At 41.0% G+C, this 13,322-nt stretch overlaps 1 protein-coding gene across 5 annotated transcripts in view; it reads left to right on the forward strand.

The window, feature by feature from the left end:
- The window catches only part of mtmr4 (myotubularin related protein 4), a 45,495-nt gene that overhangs the window by 13,677 nt on the left and 18,496 nt on the right, over positions 1–13,322 (forward strand). For 2 of the 5 annotated variants that reach the window (XM_085174783.1, XM_085174784.1), the window contains exon 3: positions 10,549–10,638. In XM_085174783.1, coding sequence (XP_085030909.1) covers positions 10,549–10,638 — 90 coding nt within the window. Of the gene's footprint in view, positions 1–1,135; positions 1,325–10,548; positions 10,639–13,322 lie in introns of those variants that run through there. The other 3 variants (XM_085174782.1, XM_085174785.1, XM_085174786.1) reach the window with 3 other exon arrangements.

The following is a 13,322-nucleotide window of genomic DNA, read 5'->3' on the forward strand; positions in this document are numbered from 1 at the left end:
CCTTTTGCTGGTGAAATTAATCCTATTTAATAGTGCTGTGTTTAGCTTATGCTGCATGTACTGCGTTACGTAATGTGGGGTCATACAGCTGTAGGTGAGTGGCTGTCACGACTCTAACAGGAAGGAGGTTGGGGTAAGAGGGAGGAAGAGCTACGTCTCGCCTAGAAGTGTATGTGCAATCAGTGTCCTTGATATGATACAGTGACGTGCAGGATTTATAGTATCTAAAATTGTTTCAGGATAATGTGACAATGACACTCGGAAGTGGGGAAGAATGTCTGTAAAATGCTGTGTCACCAGCAATCTCTGCATTCACCGTCTCTTCTTGTTGCCCTCCCTCCCTCTTTTCTCTGCCACGTATTTGCCGTCTGCGCTACATCAGTAGCTGCTAGTGTGACCGTTTTGTGATGGGATACTGTCCCAACAGTGGGATGCGTTGTGTCTCTCTGTTGTTGGCTTCAGGTTGTGCATTCTTTTTTGGGGGCATTTTTTGCGCATACAGCTATCAGTAAACTGTGTGTGTTTGAGCCACAGCATACTGCAGTCAGTGGCAATCGGAGCATCTTCTGGTGGTCAGCGATGCACTCGAGGCTTTACCACCTTGTTGCTGAGGGAGAAGCATATTTCTGAAGGGATGTCGGTGAAGGGTGAACAAGGAGGAGGTGGGGGGAGGAGGAAGAGATGAGAAGGAGATGGGGAGAAATGCGAGCATGCGAATGTGAGAGAGGGAGGGGGGAGGTAGATGCGCATGCAGAGGGTGGAGCTTAGCATCAGGCAGTTCCCTCCGTCTTCCTTTCTCTCCTGTTTTCTCTTCTCACAGTTTCCCCTGATCCACATCGCTGGGCACATCTGCAGTCATTTCAACTCTTCTGCTTTTGTCTCACTTGTAACTCAGCTGATCCACTGGACTGCTGCGCCTCTCTGTACTGTTTTTCCAATTTTTTTTTATGGACTATCATCCTTTTTGCCAGCAGTGCAACAGGGGCTGTCTTCAGACACCAGCGTGCACCCCTTTCTGGGAGTGGTGGGGGGGTGGGGTGGGGTGGGATCCTGACTTAGAGCCAGGGCTGCTGTGTTGTCCCACAGAACCTCTAGATAAGGGGCAAACCTGCAAAAACTGCGGGGGGGTGGGAAGCGGGGTGGCAGGCAGAGGGGGTCGAAGCAAACGAAGGGTGGAGAGGCTCAGGAGAAGAATGGTTATGCCGGCTCCTCGTGCTCTGGTCGTGCTGCTCCTCCGTAGGCTGCGTGTCATTCAGGCACAGTCCTGCCTCTCCTCGACATGAGCCTCGCAGTAAGGGTGTCCTGCTCCATGCTCAACTGCTTTGTAAGTGTTTCATTTGTTTCCGATGGGTGTGTTTTAGGGCCCTCCTCTCTCTATCTCATCCGCCTGTTTGTTTCTGCCTCCCTTCCAGGTAGTGGAGGGTGGGGGTGCTGCTCAACACACGAGCGCTGCAGTTATTAAGTAACAGCAGTAACTTAATATAAATAATTGAATTATCTCAGAATGTTCTAGAGTACGAGGCGATGAAAAGGTGGTTCTATTGCTGTCATCATTCACCTCTGTCGGATGGACAGCTTTGAGCTGCTGGTATGTTGACTGACAGGGAGGAGAGGGGGGTGGGGAGCTGCTGGGACTAGGATGGGTAAGATGTTTTCATGCATTCTCTGTTGCAGTCCCGGAGCACCAAAGTGTTCACTGCAGTGAAGGTCCTGCTTTGAGTTAGGATGTACATGGGCTATGAGGAAGAGGCATGTAGAACAGGTGTTTGTTTTTGTTTATGCCTTGAGATGGTAAAGAAAAGGTTGACAACCAAGGATGTTGACCTCTGACCCCCTCAAGGTTAGCAGGTAATGAGCACAGGCAGTACAATGTGGCCATTAACTGCTAACCTTCAGGAGGTCAGCTTTTCAACTACGCATTAAATCAAATCACACTTTCCTGCCAAGAGTCCCATGTTAGTAGCCACCTAAAGTTCATTTTTTGAGGCTGATATAAACAATGTCTGGTAAGATACCCAGTAAATAAAAAAAAAATCTTCATACACATAAATGCCAGTAATTTGAGATATACATTGTTAAAAAAATGACACTTACCTTTGAAGCCAGCAGACTTTCCATAGCCAGACTTTCTTTGTGTTAGCTATTTTGTCACTAGTATGAGGACTGTAGTTATCAACTTTCTTTGTTAACTCAGACTTTCTGTTTCATGCTCACATAAAAGGGGGTGTTTGGATTTTACTTTCTTCCCATACAAAATGGGCAGATCAAGAGCCAGCTGCTTTGGCCAGAGACATTATCAGAGGAACAGGTGATGAAACTTTTTAAAGGATATTTAAAAGAAAACAACAAAGGAAATACAGGTGGTGAAAATAATCATTAATCTTGTGAATTCATAGGTGAACGTGTTTATTTTCACCACTCGGTGAAACTTAATTACTCGCAAATTATAAAGCTAGCATTCTTTCAGTTATCACACTTTGAGTATGTGGTCGATAAAAGAATCAGTGAAATTTTAGCCCTTCCACGTTTTATAATATAATATAATATAATATAATATAAAAAATGTTACTTAGCACCAAGAAAGCATCAGTAGTTTTGCAGGTATATAACACATCTAGAGGGAAAGATGTATTTCAAAAACTTTCATGGAAATGATAAGTTGAACAAAATATTTTTTTTCAAAAACTACAAATGTGAACCTTTTGAAAGTTTTGGGAACTATAAAATATGAAAATGAGACTGATCTAGCCACTGGGACACATGCAAGTCTGTACTAGTATTTCATAGTGATCCAAAGTGTTTCAGATGGTTAAGCCACAGTAGAGGACTGGCATGCTGAGATCCTTTCAGAATTATCACATATATTTCACCTAGAGATTTATCGAGCTATTCCTCTGTTTCTTTATACAATACAGATTCCAAAAAAGATTTTAATAATACTGGCGAAAATTATATTGTCACAATTTTTTTTTAAAGAAAGCTTTGTTTGAAAAGCTGTCAGGTAGGAAGAGTACAGCTGCTCATTTTCCCTCTCCTTTCTCTGTGAACAGATGTAGCCAGGCGTTCCGCAATTTATGATCTCTCTCCAATATGTCTGTGACGCAGCTGAGTCGGCACTTCTCCTGCGTCAGTGTCTGTATAATTTAGTATCCCCATCCTTTGTTGCTTAAGTGGATCAGAGCGCTGTCAGTCTTCTCCTGTGGAAGGAGGCTCCATCATTTTCATCATGGCCACCATTGTTGTGATCCCACAGTTGCGGGGGCATCTTCAGTTACTATTCTAATGTACACTGTGCAATGTTGTCTGCAGTAAATGGAACTATAAACATATAATTGAATTGGATAAGATTTTTCCATGACTCAGATTCTATTATTCCCACTAGTTAAATAAATCAGCAGTGTAAGTAAAGCCAAAAGCTTATTGGTGGATGTGCCTTTAGGCTGTATCAGGCTGTATGCTAACTCTCTGCCTAATGCCAAGGTGGAAATAAACGGTAAACAGACTTTGTGTTATGACCCCCGAGGAAGACAACACAACAGAGATGAGGGACTGGGGAAAAAGCAAAGTGCGTAGCAAGTTATTGAAAGGAAAGGTACTTAATTTGTATTTGTTGTCTCAGTATAGCCATACCAAACCAAAGTCTGTACTAACCTATGTGAACGTTTATGCAAACCTTTTTTGGGATAATGCCAGCCAGTTTATTATATTGCTTTGTGGTTCACCAATATAGACAACCACCTCTGTGAATGACACCCAGTCATTCTGTTTTAAAGACAGGCCTGAAATATGGCAGAAACCACTCAGTTCAGAACAGACCTTCACGGGTCCTAGAAGACTTTCAAGGGGTAAAGCATTAAAGGGAAAACTAACACAAATGTGTCCCAGTAAGGGCTTTTGCCACCATAACCCTTTTCCTCATTTGGTGTTTTGAAAGTCAAACCATTCAGTGATGCCTCATGTCCTGTGGATATAGGTATTGTCTTCCTGGAAGAGGATAGAAATGTTTAAGGGGCGTCCATACAGATAGTGACAAGAGACTGTGGAATGTCGATCAACTGCACCATCTTCAAGAGGCAACAGGCAAAGTGATAGTTAAATGTGAAAGTTAAATTGTCAACTTGAAGGCAGTCAGTCGACTTGACTACCAATTTGAGTGACATATACCACTGGTTGATAAGTAGGGCAAATACCACAAAGTAAAGTGCAACAAACAAATCACTTAATATGTTAATGGTCCACACAGGAGAACTTTTTATAGATTAGCAGTGACTTGTCTTGTAAGTGTCTAAACCAGAACACCAACATGTCCCTCGCAAGACATCAGAGCCATCAGACACCTAGACTGTCAGGGCCATCGGTTCATGCTTTTGCTTTAACTCGCTTGTTTGTGTGTTTACCTTGATTGATTTGTTCTTACTGTGCTACAAAGTGTTACTCCAATTTTGTGCATTTTGGATGAATTCTATTCACGTAAAGAAAACCCTGCCCAGTTTATTTTTTCAGTACTTGGAGTACTGCCCAGTTATAACACAAAAATGGGATTGATTGTTTAGAACACAGTGATCGATTGAACATTAATGTAGGCGGCAACGGGACAAGGAGAAAGAAATGTATTTAGAGAGATTTGTCATAGTCTGCCATTTTTGATCTTGACTTTTTTACTTAGAATCTGCTCCCTAGCTCTACTCAGAAAAATATCTTTGGCCTGGTTATTTTTAATGTTTATATAAAATGTTTTTCATTCTGCCCTGTCTCTGCACCCTCTGCCTGCAGTCATTTTCGTCCTTTTTCCCCTCACTTTTTTATTTAGAATCATTGTTTAATATATTTATCATGTCCAACACGGCAAATGACCGAACAGTTAAAAGCAGAGATGTAAGTGCGTGTTGTCCACATATTCAGGAGGTCACCTCGGCATCCTGTAGTGCTTCTCTAATCCGAAAAACTCTGGGACAAAGCACCAGTCAGATTAAGTAAATAATCTGGTGAGTAAGGACAGAAAATTGTTAGAAAAAGCTTTTGGGTGAAAGGGCCTCTAAAAAGAGGCTGTCGTATCCATGGAAACCAGACATTTATTCATGAACACTGTGCCAATGTCTCTTTTACTTTGTCTACCTATTCTGTCCTGTTTCCATTTGCATACATGCAGGACCGTTTTCACACATGTTTTCTCCAGAGAAGTAAAACTTGGAAAAAGTGACTGTGCATTACCAGCGTGCATGTGGAGGGAATAATCTGCCTTGCCACGGCTGTCTCATTGGCTGCTACAGTAGCTGATATCATAGCTGATACTGTTTTGGTTATTATTGTTATCTTGATGTTTCATGTGCTATCAACTCTGACATTTATATTTGGTAAATGCACGGAGGCGTATGCGCGCATGCCTGTCAGCTCCAGCTTTTTGAGCTGGTTGGACAAAGGTGGGGGAGGGTGCACAGGCTCGCAGCAGTGACGAAGCAAAAACGTGTTGGGCACAGGACAAGCTGTGCTCCATCTTTGGGAGCTGTTTAGAAGTGAGAGCATCCCTGTTTTCCTTTAATCTTCTGTAAGCTGATTGTCTGCTTGTGGAAACAAAAATCACAATATGGACAAAATAAACTCCCTCCAAAAAAGTCTCCAAATGTAATGACGGTTTTTAAAGCTAGGTCTTTAAGCATCATCTTTGTGCAAAGAATCTATGAAGCTGAAATGTGCATATATCCATGTTTCATGTAGTTCAATGAGTCTGTTCCTGTGGTATTTAAATCTATTGCTGTTAATATAAGCTAATAGCAGTAGCTCATCAGGTAGTGTCTTGTGCTTCTAGGGCAACACATACGCAACTTTTAGTTAGCTCTTCTTGTCTTTAAAGTACATCGTGTACTTGTGGGAATCAGAGAAATGCTGTGTCATAGCTCTGCAAGAGAAAAGTATAAATGTGGCCAAGAGTCTACCAGGTAATGCTGCCTGGGGTATTTGGAAACCAAACCAGATTAGATGGATTGTTGATGGGAGATGAAAGTGTGTGGCTGTGGTCCAAGTGCGTTTGCTTTTTTTTTTTTATTTGTAAGATATTATGATGTAAATTGACACATTTTTACAGGAAAAACTGATTTGGAGGTTGGTTTTGGTTAACTTTAGAGTAATTGATTGTAATTGAATTTCTCAGAGGGACTGAGTGGCTGAAGTAATTTGATGTGGTGGTCGATCAGCGCGTGATGACCTCATAGGACCCCTCTGACTGATGGCCACAGTCATAATAAATACACCAATTCTCAGGTGAACATAAGTAATGTTGATGTTGCACAACTGCCTCGTCAGTGTGATGCCACCTGTTGGCTCAGGGTAAAAGGTCAACAGATTAGTGGGGTTGCATTTCAAAAGGATTTGGAGGAGGGGACAACCACATTCTGGGACAACCAGAATGTGTTTCTTCTTAGAGAGGCACCACAAGTTGGTGTTTTTAAACTGAGGATTTTAACATTTGATTTGGTGGAAAACGCCATTCGTGTGATACTATATAATCTTAATTACAAGCAGTCAACTGGAGTGAAAACATTCATGCTACCTCTCCAAAAAGTTGATTCTGTTCATGTGGACGTAGCGTTTTGTGGGAGGAACGTTTCGTCACTCATCCAAGTGACTTCTTCAGCCTGCAGTCAGCTGAGACTGAAGAAGTCACTTGGATGAGTGACGAAACGTTTCTCCCACAAAACGCTACGTCCAGATGAACAGAATCAACTTTTTGGAGATTTAGTTTCCTGGATGATTGAGAATGCATCAAGACATTCATGCTAACATTCAAGTTGTGATACCGATTCAGAGCTACTGAGAACAACAAATGAGTGTCATCATGGTGGCTTTGCTAGAATTTACATGAAAACTAAAAGGAGTTTCAACCCATTTTCTATCAGATTTCTGTTTGTTACCAAACAACAACACTCATTAAAGCATATTTATCTGGTCTAAATATAGATGATAGTCACTGAACAGGAGTTTTTTCCTCTTCCTCACACACAGCACACTTTACTTGATCGTTGCATTACAAAACCACCACTCTCCCCTCATTTTGAGTGTGCATTTATATGAAGATGGAAACACAGCATTACCGTGAATGTGAAGGCAACATTTGGAGGAAACGGAGCCTGCAGTAATGCTAGATAGCACTTACCACTGGAGCAACTCATTAGGGGGTTTAAATGCCTCACATGGACACATTCACCATGACACCCACCTCTGTGGCAATCATCACCACCACTGTTTATTGCAACTTATACTATAATAAATTAACAGATGACTTTCAGTTGGGATTTATCACTTTTCTCTCCCATTGTCAGACTTCCACCCCCGTGCCTACCTCAAAAGGCCCTTTTTGAGAGAGGGAAAGCCCTGGTAGCTGGATATTCTCCCTTCCAAGGGTTGCCAAGAATTTGACACCTGTGCTGTTTTGTCCATGCAATACCTAAATCTAGAGCTGCATCCAGCCATCCTCTCCTCCACTGCTTAGCCACCTTGGGGTGCCAACTGTTTTCATCATCGGCCAAAAGTTCTCATCATCCATGACAGCACCTGTGCTATCACAGATGTATGTTTTTAGCTCACTGTAATTATTACCTACTGATGGAGCTATGTCACATAAGCTGAAAAATACTGCCTTGGCATTGTCATTATTACTTGTGATGTGATGCTTTTAGGAAAATGTTGGTGATTGGTGACTTGTAGGTGAGGGGTTGTCACTGTAGGGACACTATGTCCATCTGTTACCAGCCCAATGGGTGGTATGCTTATCGTGTGGTTTAATTACCAGTTTGAGCCTCCGGATTAAAGATGTAACCACTGTAAACACGGCAGGAGTTCTCTGTGGTCAGACATCAGTTGGTTTCTGATATAATTCCTGAAATTTCAGCATGTCCTCCTCTTGGGATGCAGTGTTAAAGGTTTTTCATTTTCAGGTTAATTTCACTTTGTTCTTATTGTCTTGTATTCGAATCCGTATTTTAAAATTAAACAACATTTTCAAACACAATACTGTAATTGATCTCGACGCCTCGTGCCATTTTTTTTGGGGGGGGGGGGGGGGGGGGGGGTTGGTTTAATATGCATGGGATCTTTTTTCATTTTGCTTTTTAAAATTCAATAATTTCACCTAACTGATACTTTGCTGTTGTGTGGTTTATTTGTTTTTTTAAATATACTATAACTATCTTGGTGGGATGCTAGAAGATTCCGTGGATATGATTCACAGAAATAAACCACCCAGTTAGGCCTCTATTTCTGATTTTATCATAAAACCAAAATGACACAGGGTCGTACTCAAATGGAAAAGTAAAAATCCAGCAGAGCAGTAAAGTGGCAGAAATGACACAGCACCTGAACAAGAAGGATTGGAACTTATTCGTGTTATAGCACAAAGCTAGAAAATTGTTGGACATGTACCGCACTAATGCACCATACTATATACTAGGGCTGGGCTATATCATACCGTTCACGGTAATACCGGTGTAATTTTGGGCAACGATAGGAAAATGAAATATTGAGATAGAATATGGGTAAAATGCGCATGCGCAGTGCCTTTGTTAACATACGCACATGGCGGCGACGCAGAATGAGAAGAGCGAAAGTGGATCGTTAAATGAAACGGATCAACCAGAATTGGTTTGTAAAAATGCTGCAACTTCAGTGGTGTGAAACTGGTTTAGCTTTCGTCCGTCAGATACACAACAAAGCACTATTTTTGGTAGCGCATGCTAGCGGGCCGTCGGTATTACCGTGTTGTTTGGAAAATACGGCACACTTAAAATCAATCCTTTGATTTTTCTGAAAATCGACAGTGCCCCTTATAATCCCGTGTGCCTTATGTATGAATTCTGGTTGTGTTTACTGACCTCGAAACGATTTCATGTCGTACACGGCGCTGGAAAATCTGTCAAATGTTTTAGTACGACTTTGCTAAGCTACGAAGCCACACCGCTTGATGGATTGTCAGAGCATTACGGCTATCGTAGGCAGGAACCTGGCGGAGTGATACGTACTGTGCTTCAACATAATATTACCGTATTGTGTGTATAACCTCTTAAGTTTTGTGGATATTAAACATGGTTATGCTGAGGATATGTCGGCCACCAGAAATGCCTTTTGGTTAAACTGTCAGCAAGGAATTTGCACTGTTACATTTTTATATAAATTTAATGCACATAAAAAAACAGCTGCTTGTTTAAGTGAAAATACATTGATGTTTGGGTTTTTTTGCACTAATAAAGTTGTGGAGTTGTAAAGTATTTTGTTTAGTGTCAATTATATTGTCAGTTATAATTAATTATATCGTTATCGCAAATTTTATCGCAAATTTTCAAATGTATATCGTGATAAATATTTTTGGTCAGATCGCCCTGCTCTACTATATACACTATAGAGTATAGAATGGTATATTGGGGGAAGATGTTAATTTGCTTAATGTGCTTACTTTTGAATTATGTAGTTTTAAAAAAAAGATTATAAAAAATTATTTGCAAAACATTGGTGTTTTTAGAATAGGGATTAAAGAGAATAAAAGCCAAGGGCATGTCCTTCAGTTTCATCATGTGATTGCTTTTCACCCCTTTAAGTCCAGTGATTGAAGTATGACCTCATGAACATATTTGCTCAGCCCGAGTTGGACACAGGCCCCTAAGCTTCAAGGACAGACTCGACTGCCCTCTTTGTTCCTCTCGTTCTCATCTCCGCCACTCCTTAAAGTGTTGCAGTCTAATTTTAGCCGACCATCTATTAAAAGAGAAGTGAACTTGAAAAGACTGCAGCTGTTTTTTTGTTTTTGTTTTTTGTTTTTGTAATTTCTAAGAAACTGCAGAAATATTTGCAAATCATATTTGCAATCAAAATAGTTACATTTATTATCTGTATGTATTTTTTTTATGCCCCAAGGAACTTTTTAAACTATAGTGAAGCATGACTCATGAAAAACCTTTTTTTTAAAAAGGTAAAATCCTCAAGTTAATCACAGTATATTTGTTTGCACTACACCCAGTCACCTTTTACACTTGCAGTAACCACCTGCACTGCAGTGCCAAAGCAAACACACTGCAAACATCAAAAGTTGCATTTCTTTTTCAGCATTAGTATTCATCAGGCAGGAAAACTGTCAGTCATAAGCAAGTAATAAACATTTTAAATGGTTTGGCACATTGACCTAACACAAGGTTGTGTACTACTTTTTTTTTTTTCTTTTTCTTCTTCAAATGTACAATTTTAGGGCCCTTGTAGTAAATTTTTAATCTCCTACGTGATGTCTGAGCTGGCTGCAGGAGATTGCAAAACTCTACCTGGCATGTATGAACCAATGAACTACCAAAGCCTAATGACCTGGATAAAAGCAGTGAGAATATTAACTCTGGGTTTGGTTGTATTGATCGTCTCATGTCTCTTCACTTGCTTCAGTATTGCTATCAACAAACTATATGGACTTTGTGTGTTGCTTCAGTTTCTCATATGTAGTCTCACATTGATATGTTGACATGAATCATGACGGAAGTATTTATCTTTCTATCGCTGGATTGTGTTTGTGTCTGACAGGGTGAAGAGGGGCCTCCCAGTCTGGAGTACATCAAGGCCAAGGATTTGTTCCCCCAGAAGGAGCTGGTGAAGGAGGATGAAAGCCTTCAGGTGAGGTGACAACCACTTCTACAGCACGGTCCCGTCTGCTCTCACGCCCAGCAACATGACTTAATATTAGAAAACCAGGAACAAGTGTGGCGCTTCTAGGTTGTGACGTTATGTTAAATCTTGGTGGCTAATAAAATCAATGTTCCTCTGAAACACCCTCACCTTGACGCCTGGTCATCTCATGATTTCCGAGATATTACTGCACAAGTCTCAACCCGACAGGCTTGAGGTCAGACATGGAAGAAGTGATGGTGATGGGGACCCAGAGGAATGCTTTTGTTTTTTTCACTGTCATGTAGCTCAACTTTTTCCTGTGCTAAACACTGACAAAATTAATTAGCAATTAGAATAGCAAGTATTTCCATTTGAATGCAGCAATTGCCCACACTCTCTACAGATAAAGTATCATAGAGTTCTAATAAGAAAACAAATTCTCTTCAGTAAACTTTTTTAAAACTGGTTCTGAATTAAGCCGGCATGTAAAGATAAGGGATATTTTTATGCAAAGCTTTAATAAGGAGAGCAGGAAGTTGTTTTGCATGTACATATGAAAGGACTGAATTGTAGCTCAGGCCTTTCTTTAAGTGCATTGGTTGTAAAGGAGCACTTGTGCTTGACCTACTTTAAAGCATTTATTTTATGAATATAAATGTAAATGTTCATATTATTAACATAAAAAGGCTAAATACATATATGTAGTTGGCCTGTTGAAGATCAACTTCTAAATACAGTAGAGACTTTACTTGAGAGGTTTGTATATGTGAGCCATACTGCAATTGCATAGTTTGCAATAAACTACCCCAAGCTGTTCCAAAAATGTTTTACATAAATAAATTAGAAGCCGCTGCAGAGGATAAAAAGGTTCAGAAACATTTAGGTCAGTTAACTGAGAAGGATTTCAAAGTCTGTTCCATGTGAGGATACAAGTAGCAGAACTGTGATGGCTAACTTGCGCTTGACCCTCTGGTGTTAAGCTGGCACTCTGTGGCTGTCTGCTGGTTAATGGAGCTTAGCATCATGTGTCTGGAGCACTGGACAAAGGAAAAGTGGAGGGAGGAGGGGCCTGGGGTCACTATCTGTTGTTTCTTTTTTGTGGCTTTCAATTGAAGCCACTTGGTTTCTAGTGAACTGCAGGGAGTATCAACCTGTTCAAATGTTTTATTATTAAAGTGCTATGCTTTAAAGGGCTCTGTGTGTCAAAGGTCTTTTGTATATTTTTTCCAGCTGAGCAGTGTGCAAAGGAAGCATGGCTGTATCATAGTCTGCTAGCAAAGTTTATGAGAGTGTCTTTTAATCTGCTGAATTCTTATGGCAGAATCTTTCTGTTTCTGCACTCTTACGCTTGCTTCCCTTCCCCTTGCATTCACACATGGAGTCACACATTGTCTCTGTGCTTTTGTGTGACTTTTTGTGCATGTGTAGGCTCTCCCATGATGGTTTCACTGACAGCTGATGTCTCTTACTGCGGACAAATTGGAGGCATTTCCCCACCCCACTGTATTTATTACCCTACTGCCTTCCCTCCTGCGTGCGTGCAAGTCATGGAGCATGCTTTCAGTTGCGCGTACATTTGCTCACGTGCATGTCCTAACAGGCAGGCTGCTTAAACTGGAAGTCACGACTCAGAAGTCAGTGTTTTCTTTTTTTTCCTCTTTAAATGGGGCTTTCTACCCTCCCTCCCTCCCCTCCTCTCTCTTTCTCTCTCTCTTTCTCTCTCTCTCTCGTCATATTTCTGCTGCTGAAGGCTTCATAGAGGAAACGTGACACAGTATCTTCTGCTGCACTTGCTGGCTGCCAGTGACTCATGCACCTACTTTTGGAGCACAGCTTGTTTAATGCAGCTTGCAGTCTGTACAGCATGTTAACTATGGCACTCCTAGCAACACACTTCAAGTCTTTTCCACAGTAGAGAAATGTGTACACTCTCTACCTGAATTTGTTTATTTCTATTGCCACTGAGCCAGTATTTAATGAAATCGTATACCTTTCCTTTGCTTTTGTGGCGTTTTCCTTTTATATATTGTAAAACGGTATCGTCAGTCCTTTTCCTCAGTCAGTAGCTACATGGTTTTTAAGCTTAACCTAGGTGTCAGCGCCGTTTGTCCTCCTGTCACTTCCAATTTGCTTGAGCTGCAGTTGAAAAACTGGAATATTTTAATCCCAAAAATATTTCAAAGTCCCGCTCTATTATGCCGAAAAGGAGGGGGCTGCTGCTCCTATATTTGGCTCTGCTGATGTCTGAGCGCAGAGTACTATGTGCTCCATTTACCAGTTTAAGCTACACTCTTTTTTTTTTTCCCTCGTCATGCTTCCTGTCTCGATTCATGTGGAAGTTTTCAGTTATTGATGAGCAGCAGGTGCAGTGATAAATATCAGGGCTTTTAAAAAAAACAACATTTTTATGGATCAGCCATCATCAACATCTTTTGACCTCTTGCCACTCGATGGGATTTCTACATAATAGTCCTGCTTTATTTTAGAGTTTTATGCAATTTGGCATGAGAGTAAATAGTCTGTTGGACTAGATGGAGTGATGGGAATATCGGTCACATTTAGCTTTTTGTGCTGTGGAGCTCTTCTTTCAGCAGTGTTAGCTGTTTCAAGTGGGCCTGCTATAGCCTTGCATTTGCTCTGCTGCATGTTGTCTTTTTTTTAACATGCACTAGTGGGTCCTCTTCAGCGTG

This window comes from Neolamprologus multifasciatus, chromosome 10, assembly GCF_963576455.1.
Source record: "Neolamprologus multifasciatus chromosome 10, fNeoMul1.2, whole genome shotgun sequence".
NCBI lineage: Eukaryota > Metazoa > Chordata > Actinopteri > Cichliformes > Cichlidae > Neolamprologus > Neolamprologus multifasciatus.